Below are 21708 nucleotides of genomic sequence, written 5' to 3' on the forward strand. Positions count from 1 at the left end.
CAAAGGAGATGAGCGTCCGCGTGGATTTCTACCACCTCGAAGTAGGCAGCCGTGGTATCACCGGTATCACCGGTTTCACAGTTATAGTATAGCTGCTCTCGGTCCCACCAAACACACAAATTAATTGTCAACTCGACACATGGTGAAAGACATGCCGCGGAGCCGATGCCCAGGTGCTGTTATGATCGTACACCCAATCGGCTTGGATGCCACACCAAAGCCTAGCGCATCACGATCGAAGACCTAATAAATCTACACACTATACCGAGGCTCAGGACGTCATGAGGCAAAGTCCCAACAAATCCACGAGGTACCCCTTCAGCCCAGGACGTCATGGACGAAGACCGAACAGCTTCACAAGCCTCACCGAGGCTCAGGAAGTCCACGATCAGAGACCAAGTGGACAGTATGGGCACACAGAAATCCAACACCACGATGAAAACCCTGCTAAATCCACACGCCACGCCGAGACGTGACGCATCATAATCATAGATGCAATAGCTGCACAAGATACACTTCAGCTCAGCTCAGGGCGCCATAAACAGAGGCGCAATGGACCTACGAGCACCACCCTAGCTTAGGACGTCATTAGTAAAGACTCAACTGGCCTACGAGCTACAGCCCAGCTCGAGAGTTCCTGATCATGAGTCGCTCTCGGTGTGGCATGCGACATCTAGCCAGGTGTCTGTTGGGGTTTCGAGTGGTAATGTTCAATGTGTGTTCCATGGGAGAGCGAAGGCAGCTGAACCATGAGTGCTTGCGACATCTATCGAGTCTTTACTCACAAGCCCAGTGAACACACCTGCCACGTGCGCACACCGAAAGCCAGTGACATTACCATCATAGCCGCTGGAACATTCACAAACTACACCACAGGTGTCAACGTCACGATCAAAGACCCAGTGGCCACACACCTCACGTGCGCAATGTCACGATTGAACACTGAACGGCATGACGAGCTCCACCAAAATCTTCAAAATCATAACCAGGCCAAGACCAGAACCAAACAAGCTCACTTCACATAACAAATTGCAAAGACGAAGACGATTTCAAAGTAAAATCATTAAAACTAACTAACAACAACTATCATACAACAATCATCCCCCTGATGGCCACCAACAACAGAAACGCCCATGCTTGCTAAGAACAATCGCAGATTTTGAGGTGTGCAACAAAGGAAAACCCGGCTGGTCTAGCCAAAGATGCGCGCGTCCTCTCGTGGCCTTTGAGAGTCGCGGCATGATGATGATGTGCGTGTCGGAAAACAACAAAACAAGAACGCTGATTTTTGAACGAGCAAAAAACAAGGAATTCATGCCATCATCTGACCAGATACCCAGGTGAAGTCGTAACCATCCAACCGACGACGGAAGCCAACAGGTGCTCTGCTCACATCCCACTCATCTCTTCCTTTGGCGACAAAAGGTGTGACCTTCAGACCCCCCGATCTTCCAGCTCTTGAGTGACCAAAATCCAATAACAGCAGGAAAGGAAGCAAGAAACTCTTGCAAACTTCCGTGGTGATGAACGATGACAACGACGACCCAGGTAGAAGGTCGTGGTATCATATGCAAAAACAGACGAACAATCTCGAACCAAAGTGTGAATAGACATTACTTCGTCTCAACTCATCCCCATAGACATCGTCAAGATGTCTATTTCTTGCCGAGCAGGCCACCGACCATGCTCATAGGACCAGAAGCACCCTTCTTCTTGTCCTTCTTGTCGCCGCCACCGAGCATGTCGCCCAGGCCGCCGAGACCAAGACCGCCGAGTAGCTTGTTGATACCAAGGCCACCCAGGAGGCCATTGACGAGACCACCGAGACCAAGACCGTTGAGCAGCTTGCCAACGAGGTTGAGAACACCCGTCAACAGCAGACCAACAGCAGCGATGATCTGGAAGAGGGGCTCGGTGAGCAGGGACCAAAGAGGGTTGAGCTTCTTCTTGGCGTGGGGCATGTCGGAGATCTTCTTCTTCGCGTTGTCGATGGTGGTGACGACGGAGGTGGTGAGCTCCTTGAGGTTGTCGGCGAGCTTGTACTCCTCGGGTGAGGCTTCGCCGGTTTGCTGGCGGCCCTTGGCTTGGGCGGCGATGCGACCATCGGGGTCAAGACCGCGGAGCGAGCCGTTGCAGTCGTTGAGGATGCGGGAGCCTTCCTCGATGAGGGGCTTGACGTTGTTGACAAGCTCCTCTTCGTCGAGCTCGTCGCGGGGTGTGCGGTCGGCTTGCTCGATGTGCTGGGCGGTTGTTAGTATATGTTTGTGATGTGGATGGATTAGGAGTAGAACATACCTCAGTGATCTGCTTCATGACAGGCTGGACACGCTGAAGGGTGTCTTCGCAGATGGCAGACATCTTCTTGGCGAGCTCAGAGTCCTCGCGACGCTGCCTCTCCTCGTCGGTCTCATCCTCATCGGGTTCCTCTTGGATGTTCTCCAGAAGAGTGACCTCACCGACCTTGTTGCCGTCGTTGTCGACAACATAGCCGTTGTCATCAATCTCGAGACCAGCGCAGTGACCAAGGTCACCAGCAGTGAGACGGCCAACAACATCGCCGTTCTCGTCGCGGACCTCACCCTCCTTGTTGACACGCATGCCAGCCATGGGGTTGACGCGGCGCTCCTTCTCCTCAGGCTCCCAGCGCTCGGCCTTACCGATGACGTTGCCGTTCTTGTCGTTGATGTCGCCATCTTCATCGACCTTGTGGCCAACAAGCTTCTTGACATCACCCTCAGTGACGCGACCGACGATGTCGCCAGAAGGTGTCTGAACGGTACCGTCCTTGGCAACAGTAGCCTCATCGAAGCCAGCGAAGGGACCCTCGGGTCCTGGGTTCTGACCGTGGGAAAGTTCACCACGTCCAATGACGTTGCCTTCGTTGTCCCAGATCTGGCCCTTGCCATCGACCTTCTTGCCGGCAAGGGTAGTCGGGTCACCCTCAACAACATGTCCGAGAACGGTGCCGCTGGAGTCGACAATGTTTCCAGCCTTGTTGACAGTGCAGCCAGCAAGGGCGGAGAGGTCGACCTCCTCAGCTTCCTCCTCAGACCATGGCTCAGCATGGCCCTTGACATTGCCGTACTTGTCGATGATGTCACCGTCTTCATCAACAGTGTGACCAACAAGCCTCTTGGGGTCACCTTCGGTGAGCTGACCAACACGGTTGCCGTCGTTGTCGTCGACAAATCCGTCCTTGACAACGCGAAGTCCCTCGAATCCAGCGAATGGGCCCTCCTTGCGCTCGGGGCGCTCGTTGGGAGGAATGATGTCACAGCGACCGACAACCTTGCCGGTATCACCGTGGATGAGACCATCGCCGTCGGACTTGCGTCCAGCAAGTTCGCCAAGGTTGCCCTCAACGAGCTTACCGACGGGAATGCCTTCGCCGTTGACGAGGTAGCCCTGCTTGTTCAGGGTGAGACCGTCGAGAATGGAAAGGTCGGCGGGCTCCTCCTCCTCTTCCTCCTCAAGAGGCTCAGCGTGGCCCTTGACGTTGCCGTACTTGTCAAGAATGTCACCATCCTCGTCCACAGCCATACCAACAAGACGCTTGGGGTTGCCCTCAACAATCCTGCCGACAGTGTTCTCATCCTCATCAGCAACCATGCCGCCTTGGATGACGCGGAGTCCCTCAAGACCAGCAAAGATGCCTTCAGGCTTGCTCTCACGCTCGTTCTCGGGGATGAGCTCGCAACGGCCGATCTGCTTGCCAGTGTCGTTGAAGATGAGGCCCTCTTCGTTGATCTTGCGGCCCGCAAGCTCCTTGGGGTTGCCCTCGACGAGGCGTGCAATAGGCACACCCTCGTCTCCGATGACGTTGCCCTGCTTGTTGACAGTCTTGCCAGCAAGGATAGACAAGTCCTCAGGCTGCTCCTCTTCAGGAGCCTCCTCCTCGGGCTCTTCGTAGCGTTCAGCGTGGCCGACAACTGATCCCTTCTTGTCAAGGATATCACCGTCCTCATCCACGGAACGGCCAACGAGCTTCTTAGCGTCGCCCTCGGTGACCTGGCCAACGCGGTTGCCCTTGTCATCCTCGACGAAGCCATCCTTGACAACGACGAGGCCGTCAAGACCGGCGAAAGGTGCTTCCTCCTCGCCTTCTTCTTGAGGGATGGTCTGGGCGCGGCCAATGACGTTGCCCTTGTTGTCCCAGAACTGACCCTCGGCGTCACAGGAAGTGCCAGACTTGGAAAGCTTCTTCGCATCACCTTCGGTAAGCTCGCCAACGACGTTGCCGTTGGAGTCGATGAGCTTGCCAGACTTGTTGACGGTGAGACCATCGAGGATAGAAAGAGGAGGACGGCCGTCGTCCTGAGCTTCCTCGGCAGCGTCCTCAGCATCCTCAGCAGCATCCTGAGCGTCCTCGGCGGCGTCTTGAGCATCTTCGGCGGCATCCTCAGCCTCGCCAACCTTCTGCTCGACCATCTTGGGGAGGGCCTTGACCTTTCCGATGACGTTACCGTCCTTGTCAAGGACCTCACCCTTCTCGTTGATCTTCTTGCCGGCGCACTCAGAGGCCTCGCCCTCGGTAAGCTCACCAATAGGTTCGCCCTCCTCGTCGAGAACCTGGCCCTTCTTGTTGACCTTAAGGCCCTCAAGTTCGTTGATGTCTGGGGTGACCTCAACTTCCTTGACCTCAGGTTCTTCCGGCAGCTCGGAGGCCTCAACCATCTTGGGCAGAGCCTTGACCTTGCCGAGCACGTTGCCGTCCTTGTCGACGACCTCGCCCTTGTCGTTGATCTTCTTGCCGGCACACTTGGCAGGGTCACCCTCGGTGAGCTCACCAATGGGCTCGCCTTCCTCATCGAGAACTTGGCCCTTCTTGTTGACCTTGAAGCCCTCAAGCTCATCGATCTCGGGAGTGATCTCCTTCATCTCGGGCTCGCCCTCCTCCTCGTCCTGCTCCTCCTCGCCCTCGAGAGGCTCACCGAGCTGCTCCTTGAGCTCCTTGATGGCAGTGAAGGCGGCCTCGCCAGGGACGACATCGACCTTGCCGATGACATTGCCCTCCTTGTCGAGGACCTCGCCCTGGTCGTTGATCTTCTTGCCAGCGCAGTCGCTGAGCTCACCTTCCTTGAGCTCACCAATCTCCTCGCCTTCAGAATCAAGAACCTTGCCCTTCTTGTTGACCTTGAGGCCGTCCAAGATTCTGGTGTCGAGAGCGCCGGAAGCAGACTCCTTGAGCTTGTCGGCAGCACCCTCAGCAAGTTCGACCGTTCCGAGAACGTTTCCGTCCTTGTCAACAACCTCGCCCTTGTCGTTGACGGTGAGGCCCTTGACGTCGTCGATGTTCTCGAGATCGCCGTCGGCAACGTTGCCAACAACGTCACCGTCGTCGTTGAGGATCTCTCCCTGGGAGTTGATCTCCATGCCCTCGAGGGCCTCGACGCCGGGAAGCTCCTCCTCGACGTCAGCAGCCTTCTCCTCAGCGCCGTCCTTGACATCTTCGGCAGTAGACTTGGCTCCGTCAACGGCATCGGTGACACCCTCGGTGGCGTCACCATCTTCCTCATCCTCATCCTCGTCGTCTTGCTGGTAAGCAGGGAGGTCGGCAGCTTCAGGTGAAAGCTCCGCCTTGGCAATGACGTTGCCGTCATCGTCGAGGATCTCGCCATTCTCGTTGAACTCCTTGCCCTGGATAGCGGATGGGTCGCCGTCGACAAGGTGACCGACAAAGTCGCCGTCCTCGTTGAGGATTTGACCAGATCGGTCGGCGGTGAGGCCCTTCAAGATGCTGATGTTGGGCATCTTATCGCCGGCCTCCTCGGCCTCGTTGGCCTGCTCCTCAACCATCTCAGGTGTAAGTTCGCAGCGGCCAACGAGATCACCATCGTCGTCGAGAATCTCGCCGTTGTCGCCGATGGGGTAGCCTGCGAGGTCCTCGGCATCACCTTCTACAAGGCGGCCGACGTTCCTGCCATCCTTGTTCTTGATCATGCCCTCCTCGTCAACTTCGAGGCCCTTGAGCATGCTCAGGTCGGGGGTAGCATCTTCGGCGGCGTCCTTGGCGTCGTCGGTAGCATCCTGAGCCTTGCTCTGGGCGTCCTCAGTGGCGTCTCCTGCAGTGCCTTGAGCATCTTCAGTCGCGTCCTCGGCGGTGTCTTGCGCATCTTCCGCTGCGTCTTCAGCAGTGTCCTTTGCGTCGCCAACCTTGGACTCAGCGGTGTCCTTGGCCGACTCGGCAGTGTCCTGAGCGCCCTCAGCAGTGTCCTCCGCAGTTTCCTGCGCATCTTCTGCTGTGTCTTGGGCAGCCTCCTGTACATCGCTACCGGCATCCTGAGCAGCTCCTTGTGGGTCCTGCTTGGCCTTGCCAGCGAGGTTGGATGCGCGGCCGGCTAGACCGCGAGCACCGCTCAATGCGCCTCCGCCAGCTTGCTTGCCGGTGTTAGCGGCCTGCTCGGTGGTCTCTGTCGCATCGTCCTCTGTGTTGTCGGCAGTGTCCTCTGCGGTGTCTTCCGCATCGTCTCCTGCCTTGTGTGTGGCGTCGTCGCCAGTCTCCTCAGCCTCCTCGTCGGCGTCGTTGTCGTCGTCAATGGGCTTGGGGTCGGCCTGCTCTAGTTCGTCACCAGCTTGTGAAACCTTGCCGGTGGTGTCTTCAGCAGCCTCTTCCGCCTTGCCCTTGGCATCTTGGGCCGTCTCCTCGCCCTTTTGCTTGGTGTCTTCGGCGGTGTCTTGTGCCTGGTTCTTGGTGTCCTCGGCCTTCTCCTCTCCTTGCTTCTTCACGTCCTCAGCTTGCTCAGGCACATCGGGGGTGGGGGCGTCCTCCGACTTGGGCTTGTTCAGCTTGGGGGCAGATGATTGTGGCTTTCGTCCAAGCTTGGTAGGGGTGCGGGGGGTGTCACCCTTTCCAGCTGCTGGGGAAGGCATGTTGTTGAATAGAACGCTCGAGACGTTGTAGGAGTTGTCGTGTCCGTGATTCACTGTGTAGGATGAGGTGCTGTAGGAAGTAGCTCGATGATGGCCGCTTCCTGATACGTTGCTTGATATAGACTGAGAGCGTGTAGACCGGGGGGAATGTCTATTAGGGGTTGGGGGGAAAGAGTAGTACGAGTAGTTGTGGGAGGAAAAGTGTTCGTCTGTCATATATCAATTGACGAATGGTTCGTCTTTGTAGGGATCAGAAAGTGCGGAAGGATCACAGAGAAGCAGGCATTTATGATAACTACTCCTCAATTGAGCATGCTGGAACGGATGACGTCGAATGCTGGTTTCCAGGAGCAAGAGCTTGCGCCTCAGTTGTGGAGAGGCAGAGTAAACCTGCTTTGGCGCCATAGTGTGTGCAACGAACAGGAGGAGTATTGCGTCACACTACTCACAAGCTCCAGCCTCGAGCGGGGCGTCAGCGCATCCTGGTGGCATGGCCTCCACTCAGCGTGGTGAGACAAGCGGGTAGCTGCTGCAACAGGGGTGGGAACGGCCTGTGGCTGGAAATGGGATGGCCTAACATCGTCGATGAACCGCGGAGAGCGGGCTGCTGCCAGGGTTGGAGTTGAATTGCAGCCGGAAGTGGAGCTGAAACGCTCTAGCGAAAAGGCTGCCTACGGTACTCTTTGCACTGGACGAGGTTAGTTTGCAGGAAGGATACCAATGGCATGCAGGAAGTGAGGTTGGGGAGACATGTGTCATCTCAGGCAGGCCAATACCGGGCGGTCGATACGCCTTCGCAGGCATGAGTGCAGTGCGAAACGAGCTGGTGGAGCAAAAGCACACAGAGCCCAGGCCCGATCGACGGCACTGTGGCTGGCCTTGTCGAGCATCGGGTACAGAATCCCTGGCGGGCGTGTTTCCCTCCTATCATTAGGGCGCATGCAGCAGGATGGAAGAGCAAGTCGTGCCGTGTGTGCAAGCAGGTTGCAGCGACGCGTATGATGTTGTCGGGCGTCTGACGTCATGGTGTCGGGAGCTCCCCTGCTCAAACGTCGCTTAGCGGGGTCGTGGCTTCCTTTTGGCGGCCGATCGCTGCATGCTACCAGTCTTCGGTACCACCATCGTGAGCACCACCAGCCATCACCGCGACCTGCAAGACGGCATGGGAGATGAGGGACCCTGCGGCGGGCGGAGATCAGGAACGACGGAATTCGGAAGAGTGATGCCGAATAGCTTCATGTCCGAGGAGGCCTGCGCCGTGGTCATGGTGAAGTTGGACTGTGCCGCGATGAACGGCGGGGCTCCAGCGCAACGGTCGGGACGTTGGCCGCATCCCAACTGCGAGTGACACCACGCACCGCTAAGAGGCTGCAGCAAACCCAATCGCTATATTCCCGTGGTACCTAACCTCCGGGCAATTCATTGACCCTGACTTGCAGCTGTTAGCTGTCTACCGTAGGAGTATGCGCAACGTGGTTTCGATCACGACAAGCCGTCTCGATCGAGACATGTCCGTCGTACCCATAATTATCCTCGCGCCACAACTGCACAAGCAATTCTGCGCAGACGCACGATCGATCACTTCATCTCAGGTACCCCTATCCTGCCCGCTGCCGAGTCATGCCCAAATAACAGGTTGTCAAACAAAGACACATTTCCCAACCCCCAAAACAAAGATGGAAATCTGGGTCCGTGACGACGCGTATGATGTCAGTCGCCGCCGTTCGTAAGAATGATGGCGGCACGGAACGGGGTCCGCACGCTTGGAAAATAATTGTCCGCCACCGAGTCAAGCCATTACCTGCTTTCTGGTTCCTGGATTCTGCGTTTTCGATAGACGGACGTTGATCGCGCGATGATCGTGCAATGACACGCGGGAATAATGCCACATGCATGCTATCTTTAGGAATGCTATTCGTTCTACGACTTCAGGTCTACTGATGGTTCTAGGCAAATCGACAAAAGGAGGATATCATGACCACGCGAAATCAAGCCACAGGTAGAAGGCATGGAGGTGAGTATGGGGTCATGCAGGAACAGCAGCAGCCCGCTTCGTAGCTCGCATCGCAGCCAGCCGCTCACACCGCGGGGGCAGACTCCCGACGTCCGTCAGGCGCAATCCCATCTTCGACATCTTCCCCCGACTTGCTCAACCACTTCTTCCTCTTCTGCTTAGCGGCTTCCCGTTCTTTGGGTGTCAGGTCGCCGTTCTCACCGCGGTCTCGACTGAGCCTCTTCCATATTCGCCGTCCAAGACTAGTCTGTTTCTTCTCTGCCTCTTTCCTCTCTGCTTCCTGCGCAAGTAACTGCCGTTCTCGTTGCGCGCTTTCGCTTTTATCCTTTTGCTCTTCCACCTTCCGCTCGTATTCTTCCGGGTGCACGACCTTTGTCTCTGCCTCCTTGACGTGCTCAACCCCATGCTTGAACTTCTTGCGTGTCTTAACGTAAGCTTCAAGACCGACGAGGACAGCATACGACCGGGAGATGGAGACACGAGACATGTCTACTCCGTTCTCCTTCATGGAATGTACGAACGCACGGAAGTTCTTCGTCGGCGGTCGGTAGTGGCCGGACAGGGGTGAGAGGCGCCGAAGCTGACCACCCTTGACTCTGATCAGACCTGCGGCAGATATGCGCGCACCGTGGAGGAACGAGCTGTGCTGGAAAGCACCCGATTGCTTGATCCCGACGTACAGGCGGAAGGATGTGTCGGCTACCTGTGCTTGCTTAGTACACCTGGCTGACGGAGGAGTGTGCGCATCTTACGAATATCCATGAGTTTGGCTTCACTGAACTACGGAGAAGGTGGTTCAGAATAGTCGCGGCTGACACATGTTTGAGTTTCGAAACGCCCTTAGCTTTGTCGAGGTCCTCATTGACGTAGTGTTCTGCCTCCTCCGCCTCCGCATCGCTCTCGGATATGGACGAGCTTGAGCTCACCGAGATCATTGAACTTCGTCGCAGGGTCTTGCTTTGTCCAGAGTGCAGCTTCGCTTTGGGACCGTAGGCAGGAGTGTCATCGTCGACCGGTACAATACCGTTGACACTATCTTTGTAATCCGTGGTCGTGTTTAGGCGCTCTCCGTTCTTCGCCCAACATAGACGACCTTCGTCGTCGATGGTGACTAGGTAGTTCTGACGCTCCTCCCGCGACAGGTAGCGCACCCGCTCTGTGTCGAGCCTCTCTCTAGAGACGGTCGGATGCTCAAAGTGCCTACCCTCGCCATGGTCGAGCCAGTAGAAGAAGTTCTCGTGGGTATCCGCCTTCTTCCACTGCTCGTGGTAGGCTCTCAGATTACTGCCGTAGCGATGCTTCTGGTCCACCATCTCCAGGAAGTACTGGAGGTCCATCATCTTGGCAGTCTTCTCGCGCTCGGCTTTGGACTCATTCTGCTTCCGTCGTTGTTCCGTGTGGTTCCCGGGCGCATCCTCGTCGTCCGTCTCTGAGGCATCGTGGGGATCGTCAGCGCCCGCTCGTCGCGCAATCTCGCCGACTCGTTTCCACTTCTCGCGCGCTGCTATGGAGTTCGCTCGTTCACGTGCTTCGGGGGTAGTGAGGTTGTCGCGCAGAGCCGCGTCTTCCGAGCGCGGCTTGGGCTTCGTTGCATTGCGCCATTTCGCTTGAGAGGTTTAGCTTGGGCGCAGTAGAGAGGGTGGTGGACTGCTAACCGTCGCGTATCGCCTGGTACCATTAGCCACACCTCTCTATATAGTGCGAACGTCTCCCACCTCTGCCCACCGTGCGCTAGCATCGAGGCCCATGCCTTGAAGCTGCCTGCGCTCCCGATAGCCGCGATAGTTGCGCTGGATCATCTGCGCGGCTTGCGCTTGCTCTTGATCGTCTGTCCCCATGTGCGACTGGCGAGCCGCAACATCTTGGGCGCTGACCATTCTGGCTCCGTAGACATATATGTGGCGCAGGACATTGAATCAGGCAGAGGGTGGTGGGTAGGTGAGGCTTGACAGCTGGATTTCGGTGGGGCTAGTGAGGAGACATCCCTGCTGTTCGGCTTTCCGGCAGTGGCCGCGTCATCGCGCATCGCGAGGTAAGGAAACCACCATCTTTCACCAACGGCTATAGCAACGGAAAGTATCGCTTGCAGTCATCTGTGGGCATTCCATTGTCACCACGTCGTAATAATTTTCCCGTGACATCAACGCTCTCGCGCGACACCCCCAATTGAGTAGAGCATGGGTTATTCACAAGACCTCATATTGCTGCTCCACAGCATGGCGGGCACTGATTTGTATAGACTAAAGACATGAACACAGCTTCGAATATGTCGAGAGATCTCGTCTGACCTCCAGAACTCTCAACTCAATTTCTTCATTCCCAAGCTCGATTTACGGTACCAACCCCCAACTCGAATCGATAAGTCGTGTCTACCAGGTAGGCTAGCTCATCTGCGCCACAGCTGGGATATCACTCCCGATCCATGGAGGGCTGCGAAGGACCTCTTCCGTCATCATGCTGATCCCAGCCCCTATTAACTTCCATCGTCGACCTTTCGAACTTTGAACTTCCCTCACATTTATCTCGCAAGTCTGAATCACCACCATGACGGAAACATCAGCCTTGAAGCGCGCAGCTTCCGAAGACCCCGACGTATCGAGCGAGCCATCTAATGGCGTGAAGAAAGCCAAGAAAGTCGGCACTACGGACCCAACAACATCAACAGCGGGGCTAGAGAGTATTGGAGCTACAGAACCCGCCACAGCCGGCACTGAACCACATAACGATGTCGCATTGCAGCAGGAACATGCGAAAGCCAAAGACCTCGATGAGAAGAGTGGCACCAAAGTGCAGCAACCCAGCAAAATCGCTCCAGCACCGGTACCTACTGAAGGACATGACTTTAGCGAAGACGAAAAATCAGTTTCGCCTGACGGTAGCGACGAGGACTACGATTCAGAAGAAGACGGCGATGACGAACCCTACGGCCATGGTCTTGAACGCGACCCCGACCAAGGTGGTTTGGCGATGGCCCCCCTTTCCGCCGAAGATGAGTTGGCGGTAGAGATTGGACTTTCCAAACAAGATGATGAATTTGATGAGTACGTCAAAGAGCATGGTGAGAAAGTTCTTTACGATGATCTAGCAAGCGACTCGGACGACAGCGAGGAAACAGCTGACCGGAAACGGGAAGAGTTGGCGGAATTGGAGAATGAGATGGATGACTTTTGATGTCGTTATATGTATTTGAGGCCTGCGTATTTTGGCGAGACGTAACCATCATTGTTTAGAGGTATCAATATGTTCATTTTGTTCATTTTGATCTCGCACTCAGTCATACAATGTCTCTCTTGAGTACTGGAGTTGATGCTTGATAATCCTCCTACCCTCATGTGCTTAGTATTTTCCATCTTAATATCTATCTACGTATCTAATGTGATTTTACGGTTTACCTGCGTTGTCGCAGCGTGCATCGAATGCATGTTTTAGAGAGGCAATTGCGATGCGGAGAATTGTTCCGCAACACATCATGGAAACATTGATGCGTTCGTCACCATCGGGAAAGAGCCGCTGTCAGAGTCGTCCGATCTCATTGTTTGCACCTGCACTTTCCTTCCACACGCGATCCCACGACGTCATCGTCACAGATAAAGCACGCAAACACAAACACCCACCTCACCTTCTTCTCCACAGCACCAAGCCACCGCTTCTTCTACTCAAGCATCACCTACAGCCCTACCTCTATCAGTCACCATGAGCGACATTCTCAGCGAGAAGGTGTCCTCTGACGCGAGCAGCGATGCTACCACCCTTTCGCAGCGGTTCCAAGACCAATTGGAAGCAATCCTCAAGAAGCTGAGAAAAGATCCGAGCACCATCACAGCCGAGGAAGCCCGTATTCTATCTGAGAACGTCGCTACACGTGACGACAGAGCGGTCCGCATTATCTCTGCCGTCGAATCCCTAGCTATTGCTAACAAGGTGTGGATTAGAAGGGATCCAGTCAAGCTCAGGCTTCTCATCGTTCCCTGCTGATGGCCGCCAAGGACCTGCATATCGCTGTAGATGGCAGCCCTGACGAGGCGACCACCGAGGTTCTTCGTGTTGCCCAGAGCATCGTTAGCAGTACGTGCCTACTTCCACGTGCCGTCCCGCTTGATCCTTCGCTCCACATCGAGACAAACACTGACAATCTATAGAACTGCAAAAGGCCGTCGGCCATACCAATGCTCCTCACCCTGAAGTCGAAGCCGAGCTCCAGGAGGAAATCGCTAAGATCGAACCCAAGATTGCGCAAGGCACTGTCACCAAGGCTGAAGCCGATCATCTCCATTCTCTCGAGGCCCGCGCCCACGGTCATACCGAGAAGGGCGGCATCGCCGCTGTCGCTCAGTCTGTTGCAGCCAGACGTGAGCGTCAACTATCACTGAGCAGCAGCACTGGATCTATCTTGAGTCCTGTCAACGGAAGATCTCGTGCCAACAGTAGGAACTTCACATCACCTCGGCAACGGTCTCGTCAAGAGAAGGAAGATGACTGCCATAATGCGGAGATGACTATGAGGCCTAAGATCGAGGCGGGCTTTGCCGCCGCATCGGGGATGGATGATCCGCAGACTCTCGATGCTCGTGCCAACCGCGGCACTGAGGAACATGTATGCTTGGGGCTCTGTGAGTCGCACGCCAATAACGGAAGTGCTCGCGCCAGCGATGAACGTCCCCGCGCCTGCAGCGAGAGCATTTACCCTCGTGATACACTATCTGGCTCCAAACATCATGGCGACCTACACGACGGTAATTCTGCTGTCTCGCCCAAGGGAGAGAACGGCTTCTCTACTCAACCAAACCCCAAAACAGTCCAGTCGCAAGAGATCCCGACCAACGGCCACACCGAGAAGAGCGGACTCAGCCCCACTGCACAGTCCTTCGTTTCCCGTAGGCAAGAGTCTCTCAGCGATGTTTCCAACTCCTCCGCGACTAAGCACCGCAAAGAGCAGTCACAGCCCGACAAGGACCTTAACAAGGTTGATGAGGAGCTTGAGGATAACGATCACCAAACCCACGTGAAGAGGCTCGTGCAGGACGGTCATGGTCGAGTGGACGAGAACGGAAAGTTGCTGGCTGAGCCAAGCTATGACGCGGACGATCGATGAGACAGTGGTGCATCGGGGTGACATAATAGGAGTGTCCGTGAATGTCGGGCATGTATCTAAGATGGTAGAGGAGTAGATGATATTCGAGATTCACTACAACCGGACATGGGCAGGTGGCATGAAAGTCACGAACCTACACATAGATGACCTGTCCGCTGGACACCCTAATGAACCACACTTTGCCCTCTCTCAACCTACAGAATAACTTCGCACTACACTGTAATTTGGACATCTCCACTGAACATCATGTACCTATGCTTGATCACCTCGTGTGCATTTAACAGAAGTAAGGTCTATGGTATCAATTCCTACATGCCTACTCAAAAAGCCATCCCCATTCCAACCCAACCCAGGCCGCTAAATGCATGACAAGGTCCCCTCCAGTGCACTCTCCATCCCCTCACTTAATCTCCGTCTTCGCCATCATATCCGCCAAATCATCAACCTTCTTATCCTTCTCCTGGCCCACATTACTCTCCTCAGCCTCGTTATCCGCCGCGACCTGCCTCGCAGCCTTCTCCTCGACCTCAACACCCTCCTCGTCATCACCAGCATCCCCGTGCTTCTCCTCTGCATCACTCTCCTCCTCGTCTTCGTCGTCGTCGTCCAACTCGTCCAGTTCATCTAGACCCCAGTATTCTTCGTCGTCCGCATTCTCACCACTCTCTTCTTTCCGTGCATCGAGGACATCGCGCAGTTTCTCTATGCTGGGGTCCTCCTCGTCGAACTTGTTGCCGTTGATCTCGACGCGACGCAGCGCAGGGAGTGCGGTATGGGAAGCGGAGGCGAGGCCAGCGAGACCCTTAGCGTTGATGTCGTTGAACTGGAGGCGCAGGACCTCAACCTTCTTGTTGTTGCCCTTTTCCAGTGCAGCAGCGAGAGCAACGCCGCCCCGGCCGCTGAGCAGGCAGTCGCCTACGCCGAGTTCGCGGAGCTCAGTCCAGTTGCCGACGGCGCTGCTGAGGGCTTTTGCGCCCATGGCTGTGAAGGTGTTGTCCTGGAGGTCGAGGGTATCTAGTTTGGAGAGGTGGGCGAGGCCGTTGGTGATGAGGTGCGAGATACCTTCTTGGCGGATACCGTTCTGCGTCATCTTGATGGTCTTGACGCCCGTGTTGGCGGCGTAGGCTTTTGCCCATGCGCCCATGCTGCCGTTCTCCAGGCGGTTGCGACCGCAAATTACGAGTTCGAGATCGGGTACCTCTTTGCCGTCTTTTCGCGCCGCGGCCTTCTTGGCGGCGAGTGCGGTGAGCGCATCTGCGACGAGGACACCAGCGGCGGGTCCTAGGCCGTTGTTGTTGAGGTATAGGTAGCGGAGTGGGGTGTGTTGCGACAGGAAGTCTACGAGCGGGGCAACCGTGTTGAGGCCGAACGCGTTGTCCGAGAGGTCGACAGTGTGGAGGTTTGGTAGCGTGAGGAGGGAGGTGAGGAGGTGGGATAGCGCGGGCGGGATCTCAGAGAGGAGACGCGAGGTGAAGATGTCGGCGAGGTTTGCGACCTGGAATTTGGGTCAGTCAGTCCGTCGTTGACATCGCAGCGCCGATGAGCGGGGCTGTGAACATACCTGGAGGTTCTTCTTGCTCTCCAAGACCTTAGCAAGCGCCTCGCTGGCTCCAATACCCAGTGTGTTGCCCAAGAACTTGATCTCCTCTACATCGTCGTTGCTCATGAGGTCCTGGATGTGCGGCTCAATATCCTCGGCGGTGGTGAGTTTGAGGCCCTTGCCCTCGATAGAAAAGATCTTTGCGCCAGCCATGTCTTCGCACGCCCCGTTGCAAGTTACAGTGAGGATATAGTAGCGGAAAGCAGCACAACAGGGGGGCGGGTTTGTTGTTTATACTTTATAGTGTGAGTCGTGGGGCGCAAAACGTAGTGGGGTTGATTGAGATTCATTGTCTAGAACCCCCTGTCGCCTGCAGGGTTGGTTTTAGCCGAACCGTGCAAGCCTCGTGTGGCGTATGGAGCGCCGCGGGAGTCCGATGACATGTCCTGGGAACTTTTGCGATTGCTAAGCATCTTCAATTCACCTCCACCACACTCCCACACTCACAATGTCGTCAGGTATGCTTGCGCTTTGATGATAGCATGTATGCGACGCAGAGTAGCTAATTGATGGCGTTCTAGCACCGCCAACCGCTGCCAACATGGGCTCAGACCTCAAGGACACCGCCGCGCCAGCCAAAGTTAAGCGTGAGTTTCTACCCAACTTCTTGGTACCTACTGCTCTAGTACTGACTCCTGAATAGCATGCTGCGTCTGCACAGACCAAAAGGCTAAACGCGACGAATGCATGCTCTTCTCGACATCGAACGACCCCCAGAAAGAGTGCTTCACCCTCGTCGACGACTACAAGAAGTGCATGGCTGGATACGGCTTCAAGATATAGCGCAATGAGGGACGGAAATGTATACGACATGTACAACACGAGCATATGGGTGGCGTTGCGCACAATACGCGTTTTTAGATTCGATGTACAATACTATACATGAGGAACCAAAATCTTCCCTCCTTGATCTACCTGGGTATCTTGAAGAAGTGCTGAAGTGCACCAACGAACATCCACCAATCTTTTACTGCGTCTTGCTCTTTTCTGCTCCAAACAACTCACTCTTGACAACAAGTCGCCACAAGCACCACAGGTAGCAAATACCAAAGCCACCCGTCCCAACAATCGCATTCGCGACAACCCAGAGGTCCGGTTTATCGGCCGGGGGAGGGTAAGAGGCCTCCGCAACGTGCCATCCAATCATGGCCAGGTAGATATTGAGGTGGAGGATCTTGCTGAAGATATTCAGTCCACCCCGGCTGCCTTCATGGTAGGCAGAGAAAGAAACTGGGGGGAGACCAAGAAGATATGCCCACAAGAGGGATATAACAAAGTACGGAACTCGTAGCTCATCTCTCTTGAGCAGCGGGAACATTGTCCAGACGCCGAGCATATTTGCTAGACCAACCCACGCGCGGGTGGAAGGTAGCAGGCCATCCTTTCCACTGAGGAGCAGCGTCATCGGCAACAGCGGAAGCAAGACATTCTTCTCGTGCACCTGGTATGAGCAGAGGAAGAAGCCCCAGGAGACTGCTGCGAACGCCAGTGGAAGAAGCTGCTTCTTAGGCTTGACAAAGATGATCAAACATGGAGGCAGAATCGCAGCGGTCGTGGCGAGTAGCGCGAGACGCTGAAGTAGCTCGATCGGATACCGATGAAGCTTGTGGAAAGTATGGATAGTGCACCATATATTGGCAACCTTGTCCTCGAACAACCCACGGGAGAAGGGAAAGATGCGGTGGATCGCCTGCCCCATCTCCAAAACGTATGGGTAGTACCAGGCGTTCATATTCCACGGTGTCATGAACCATCTCAAGGTCAGCAGCGGGGGCATTTCCAAGGGATCGTAATCGAAGCGGGTATATTGGTCGTATGCGACGCCCATCAAGAACGGCAGAAACAACACGGCAAATGCGGCCACGGTAGTCAGCGCGATCGCAAGGAACCGCACAATGTTAATCCTGGGGAAGAGGCATATGCCCAGCAGGTATGCAAATACCGCAGGCGCATAGAACAATGCCATCTGTTTGAATCCAAGCGCACCGACGAAGAAGACACATCCCCACAGCGGTCTTCCAGCGATCATGCTCGAGAGTGTTGCGACTGCGAAACCAAGCATGACGGTATTGTATTGGAAGTGCCCATGGTCAATCAAGATCGTTCCCGGTTGCATTAGGATAGCAACCAGCGCGATTGAAGACTCCCAAATATTGACGCCCTCGAGTCGGGAGTATCGGCGGAGAAAAATGATCGTCGCAGGCACGTAGATGAGGTATTCGGATACGAAGACGGTGGCTCGCATGTATATCTTGAGGGAAGGGTCATCGAGCGCCCGCGACTCGTCGAGAGCGAACCATTTCGAATTGATGGCAGAACCACTGCAACGATTAGCACTTGTATTTGATATCGAATGCTCCAACATACATGACACCCAGTATCCAGCTATGATACGCAGTCAGAGGTGGGTAATCCAATCCCCACCACTGCAAGTCATAAAAGTACCATTTCGACACGGGTAGGTGTTTGGTGATTTCCATCCAATGCCGCTGAGCCTCAAAGTCACCGTGCATCGGTGGTGATTGGAATCCAGAATAGCCCCACAGACTGACAGTCCATCTGAATAGGCCAACTGCCATTAAGATGAGGGGTATCGTGACCCATTGCGAGACGGTGCCCTTGGCTGGCCAGAGAAACGCGACGAGAGGAAACGCGGGCTTCCGTGCGTTGGTCGAGTGGTCGAGATCGAGCGTGCCGTGTGCGACCTGGGCGAGAGAGCCCTCTCCAATATTTCGCCGCCGTCGCGGCTTGTGGGCTGCTGGAGATGCCATGTTGGAGCTGCCTAGGTGAGCTTGGTGAGTGCCCGGACGGAATCGAGGACTCGTGGCGGAGATTCTACGCTTTACCGCTTCTGCGCTAGCTTGTGCCCTGCATTTGAGCCCTTGAAGAGTTCGATACCCAGATCTCTTCAGACGAAGAAGAGTCAGCGCTCTTGGTCCAGGCTATTGCCTAGACTAGCTGCTCTGTAGCTTTGGTTTGTGATGGAGCCTTAACGTATATATCACGTTTATAGGCACCTGATACTGCCAAAATTACATATAGGTTGCGGCATGATCAAGCTGCTGTGAGCACCATTATGAGGGCACAGTGGGCAACCTCGGCAAACATTCTTTCTGAGATTGATCCATTTTGCTGCTGTGCAGACCATGTGTGTTCTCTAATAAGACTTCGTGCATGGTTGCACTCCTCTATACAGGTAGGACATACCTAGGTACCGGAGGAAACTTTGAGTGGGTGGGATTCCTAGCATTTCCGCACAAGAATCATTCCATCCACTTTCCATTCCAAAAAATCCCAGTCATCTCGAGACCCTGAGATCTCTGAGGGAAATACCGCCGTCGCCGTTGGATGGAGTTCGCGTGGGGCGAATCTAGCGTACCTCGAGAAAACGCGTTCCTAGCGCCGCGCTCGGGCCTCAGATCCGCTGAAAAGTTCGATGCTGATCCTTCCGCTACATAAACTGCGCGCTCCCAGCCATTTGCATCTACCTACCATCAACCTTCTTCACAACTTCTTTCGAACTTTCACCGTTCGAAATCAACACTGAGGGCTTTCGCGATTCTCAAGTGGGCTACTGAGGGCAACATCCAGTACCAGATCAAATTACAAGTCAGTGGGCAACGTTTGGCTTTTCCTTAACACACATTACAGAGGGCACGCCTGCCGCTCGTCAGGGCAAGGCAAGATCATCCTGAGGGCTTTTTGCTACTATGAGGGTTAATCTTCCGTCTTCTCGGCGCTTGTGGGAACACATGCCTTGAAGCTCGGTTTCTGTGGGCTCTTGTGGGCTTTCCGTGGGCTTGAGGGATACCCGCTTCGTGCGGTCTCGAGAGATACCAGTGGGCTTTTCGCAATTTGAGACAACCAGACCAGCAGGCTGGCGCATACGATGACCTTTTGGCATCAGCGCCCGAGCGACGGCTTCATGCCGTCGGCTCCTCTCTTTCCTTTTTCTGTCGCACATCATTGGCGCTCTCGTCGCACGTTTCACAATACTAATACGTTGTAGATCTAGTTACCTATCATCAAAATGGGCAAGACCAAGGTCGCGGACAAGTCGTCCAAGAAGGAGAAGAAGTCTGAGCTCGCGAGCGTCAAGGCTGGTCGCGTCACCAAGCCCGCTGCCACTCCCAAGTCGAAGAGCAAGGACATCGCCAAGTCAGTTGCTTCCAACGTCAAGGACAAGAAGAAGTCGAAGAAGGCTCCTACCCCAGAGCCTGAGTCTGATTCTTCGTCTGAGAGCGAGAGCGAGAGCGAAGAATCCTCTGAGAGCAGCAGCGAGGAGGAGGTCGAGCAGAAGAAGACTCCTGCCAAGGCTGCCTCTAAGGTCGCTGCTAAGGCCGACTCCGATTCTGACTCTTCCGACAGCAGCGAGGAAGACAGCGACAGCGACAGCAGTGAGGATGAGAAGCCTGCCCCCAAGGCCAAGGCCAATGGTGTAAAGAAGGCCGCAGCCAAGGCTGAGTCCAGCGACTCCGACAGCGACTCCAGCAGCGAGTCTGAGGACGAGAAGCCCGCCGCTAAGGCTGAGGTTAGTTCACCATCTTACCATCACTCAACGTAGACTAACTTTGACAGGCCACCTCCACCTCCGACTCTGACGATTCCTCTGACGCCGACTCCGACGACTCCTCCGCTTCCGAGAGCGAGGAGGCTCCCTCCAAGAAGCGCAAGGCTGAGGAGGCCGCTGCCCCCGCTGTCAAGAAGACCAAGACTGAGGAGCCCGCCGCTGAGGAGGGTATCAAGAACCTCTTCGTTGGCAACATGAGCTGGAACATCGACGAGGACTGGCTCCGCCGCGAGTTCGAGGGCTTCGGTGAGATTGTTGGCTGCCGTGTCATCACCGACCGCGAGACTGGCCGTGCTAAGGGTTTCGGTTACGTCGAGTTCGCCAACGCTGCCGACGCTGCCAAGGCACAGAAGGAGATGCACGAGTACGAGCTTGACGGCCGTCAGCTCAACGTCGACTTCAGCACTCCCCGCGCTAAGCCCGATGCCAACGGTGCCCGTGCCAACAAGTACGGTGACAAGCGCAGCCCTCCCAGCAGCACCCTCTTCCTCGGCAACGTCTCATTCGAGTGCTCCAACGAGAGCATCCAGGAGGTCTTCCAGGAGTACGGTAACATCACCCGTGTCTCTCTTCCCACCGACCGTGACACCGGCTCCCTCAAGGGTTTCGGATACGTCGACTTCGGTTCCCAGGAGGAGGCTACTGCCGCTCTTGAGGCTTTGAACGGCCAGGACATCGGCGGCCGTGCCATCCGCATCGACTACGCTCAACCTCGTGAGGACAACGGTGGCGGCGGTGGCTTCGGCGGTGGCCGTGGTGGTGGTCGCGGTGGACGTGGCGGCGGCCGTGGTGGCTTCGGCGACCGCGGTGGTCGTGGCGGAGGCCGTGGCTTCGGTGGTGGTCGCGGAGGCGGCCGTGGTCGTGGTGGTGACCGTGGCGGCCGCGGTGGCTCATTCAACCGTGGTGGCTTCGGCGACTTCCAGGGACAGAAGAAGAGCTTCGACTAAGCGTCTCGTTTGAGTCATCGCCTTTCACATCCTTTCGTGTATCTGCTTTGATCATCTCGGAGAGTAAGTAATGGAGCTGCCGTACGATATGATGTGATATGATCATCGGATCTGGTTTTCAGCCCTCTGGGTATGGCGTTCAAGGGTAAAAGTTGTTTGATTAGAGATACTCAATCACTCGGTTTGATGTAGGCCCGTCGTGGCATCTTAGTAGTCGATAGTACAACGATCACATTTCAAAAACTTCTTTCAATATGGTGCTTGATGTCGTGAAATGCCATTCTTGACATGTAGCTCTCCAACCTTTCTAACAAATTGTGACGTTGAGCAAGTTTAACAGCGAGATGTCATACCTTGTCATCGCTTCCAGCATTGCCAACTTAAGAGCGGGAGAATATGTGCCCTCAGAGCAGTTCAACCTAGCAACCCAAGGGTTCCTGTTCCTTTCGGTCCCTTTCACTCTTTTTGTTCGTGCTGCACGTACAAGCGCGCGGAGGATCACTGCTGAATCGATCAAATCACATTTGCAAATCGTGAAAGTTTTATCAAGGCAGATGGCTGGCTCACGAGCCAGAATACGATGTTTTGCTTATATACTCATACAACCCAAGAAGC

At 55.3% G+C, this 21708-nt stretch overlaps 8 protein-coding genes across 8 annotated transcripts; 4 read left to right on the forward strand and 4 right to left on the reverse strand.

Annotated features, from left to right (window-relative positions):
* Positions 1 to 1655: 1655 nt before the first annotated feature.
* Positions 1656 to 6870, reverse strand: J4E88_008939 (uncharacterized protein; the record flags this gene model as incomplete). The annotated part of the gene is made up of 2 exons (XM_049402546.1): positions 1656 to 2240; positions 2296 to 6870. The coding sequence occupies 2 exons, from the start codon at positions 6868 to 6870 to the stop codon at positions 1656 to 1658; spliced, it is 5160 nt and encodes a 1719-aa protein (XP_049251783.1).
* Positions 6871 to 8948: 2078 nt separating this feature from the next.
* J4E88_008940 (uncharacterized protein) lies at positions 8949 to 10761 on the reverse strand (the record flags this gene model as incomplete). Its single annotated transcript, XM_049402547.1, has 3 exons — positions 8949 to 9587; positions 9637 to 10467; positions 10600 to 10761. 3 exons carry the CDS (start codon positions 10759 to 10761, stop codon positions 8949 to 8951), a joined length of 1632 nt encoding a protein of 543 aa, XP_049251784.1.
* A 667-nt stretch (positions 10762 to 11428) lies between these two features.
* Positions 11429 to 12055, forward strand: J4E88_008941 (uncharacterized protein; the record flags this gene model as incomplete). Its single annotated transcript, XM_049402548.1, has 1 exon — positions 11429 to 12055. One exon carries the CDS (start codon positions 11429 to 11431, stop codon positions 12053 to 12055), a length of 627 nt encoding a protein of 208 aa, XP_049251785.1.
* A 522-nt stretch (positions 12056 to 12577) lies between these two features.
* On the forward strand, positions 12578 to 13976 carry J4E88_008942 (uncharacterized protein; the record flags this gene model as incomplete). The annotated part of the gene is made up of 3 exons (XM_049402549.1): positions 12578 to 12760; positions 12838 to 12949; positions 13024 to 13976. The coding sequence occupies 3 exons, from the start codon at positions 12578 to 12580 to the stop codon at positions 13974 to 13976; spliced, it is 1248 nt and encodes a 415-aa protein (XP_049251786.1).
* Positions 13977 to 14376: 400 nt separating this feature from the next.
* J4E88_008943 (uncharacterized protein) lies at positions 14377 to 15729 on the reverse strand (the record flags this gene model as incomplete). The annotated part of the gene is made up of 2 exons (XM_049402550.1): positions 14377 to 15471; positions 15538 to 15729. The coding sequence occupies 2 exons, from the start codon at positions 15727 to 15729 to the stop codon at positions 14377 to 14379; spliced, it is 1287 nt and encodes a 428-aa protein (XP_049251787.1).
* A 295-nt stretch (positions 15730 to 16024) lies between these two features.
* On the forward strand, positions 16025 to 16359 carry J4E88_008944 (uncharacterized protein; the record flags this gene model as incomplete). The annotated part of the gene is made up of 3 exons (XM_049402551.1): positions 16025 to 16034; positions 16098 to 16163; positions 16238 to 16359. 3 exons carry the CDS (start codon positions 16025 to 16027, stop codon positions 16357 to 16359), a joined length of 198 nt encoding a protein of 65 aa, XP_049251788.1.
* Positions 16360 to 16543: 184 nt separating this feature from the next.
* On the reverse strand, positions 16544 to 18347 carry J4E88_008945 (uncharacterized protein; the record flags this gene model as incomplete). Its single annotated transcript, XM_049402552.1, has 2 exons — positions 16544 to 17897; positions 17944 to 18347. The coding sequence occupies 2 exons, from the start codon at positions 18345 to 18347 to the stop codon at positions 16544 to 16546; spliced, it is 1758 nt and encodes a 585-aa protein (XP_049251789.1).
* Positions 18348 to 19606: 1259 nt separating this feature from the next.
* Positions 19607 to 21093, forward strand: J4E88_008946 (uncharacterized protein; the record flags this gene model as incomplete). The annotated part of the gene is made up of 2 exons (XM_049402553.1): positions 19607 to 20107; positions 20155 to 21093. The coding sequence occupies 2 exons, from the start codon at positions 19607 to 19609 to the stop codon at positions 21091 to 21093; spliced, it is 1440 nt and encodes a 479-aa protein (XP_049251790.1).
* Between the last annotated feature and the right edge of the window lie 615 nt (positions 21094 to 21708).

The sequence above is a fragment of the Alternaria novae-zelandiae genome (genome assembly GCF_023758075.1).
Source record: "Alternaria novae-zelandiae strain BMP 2774 chromosome Unknown scaffold_21, whole genome shotgun sequence".
NCBI lineage: Eukaryota > Fungi > Ascomycota > Dothideomycetes > Pleosporales > Pleosporaceae > Alternaria > Alternaria novae-zelandiae.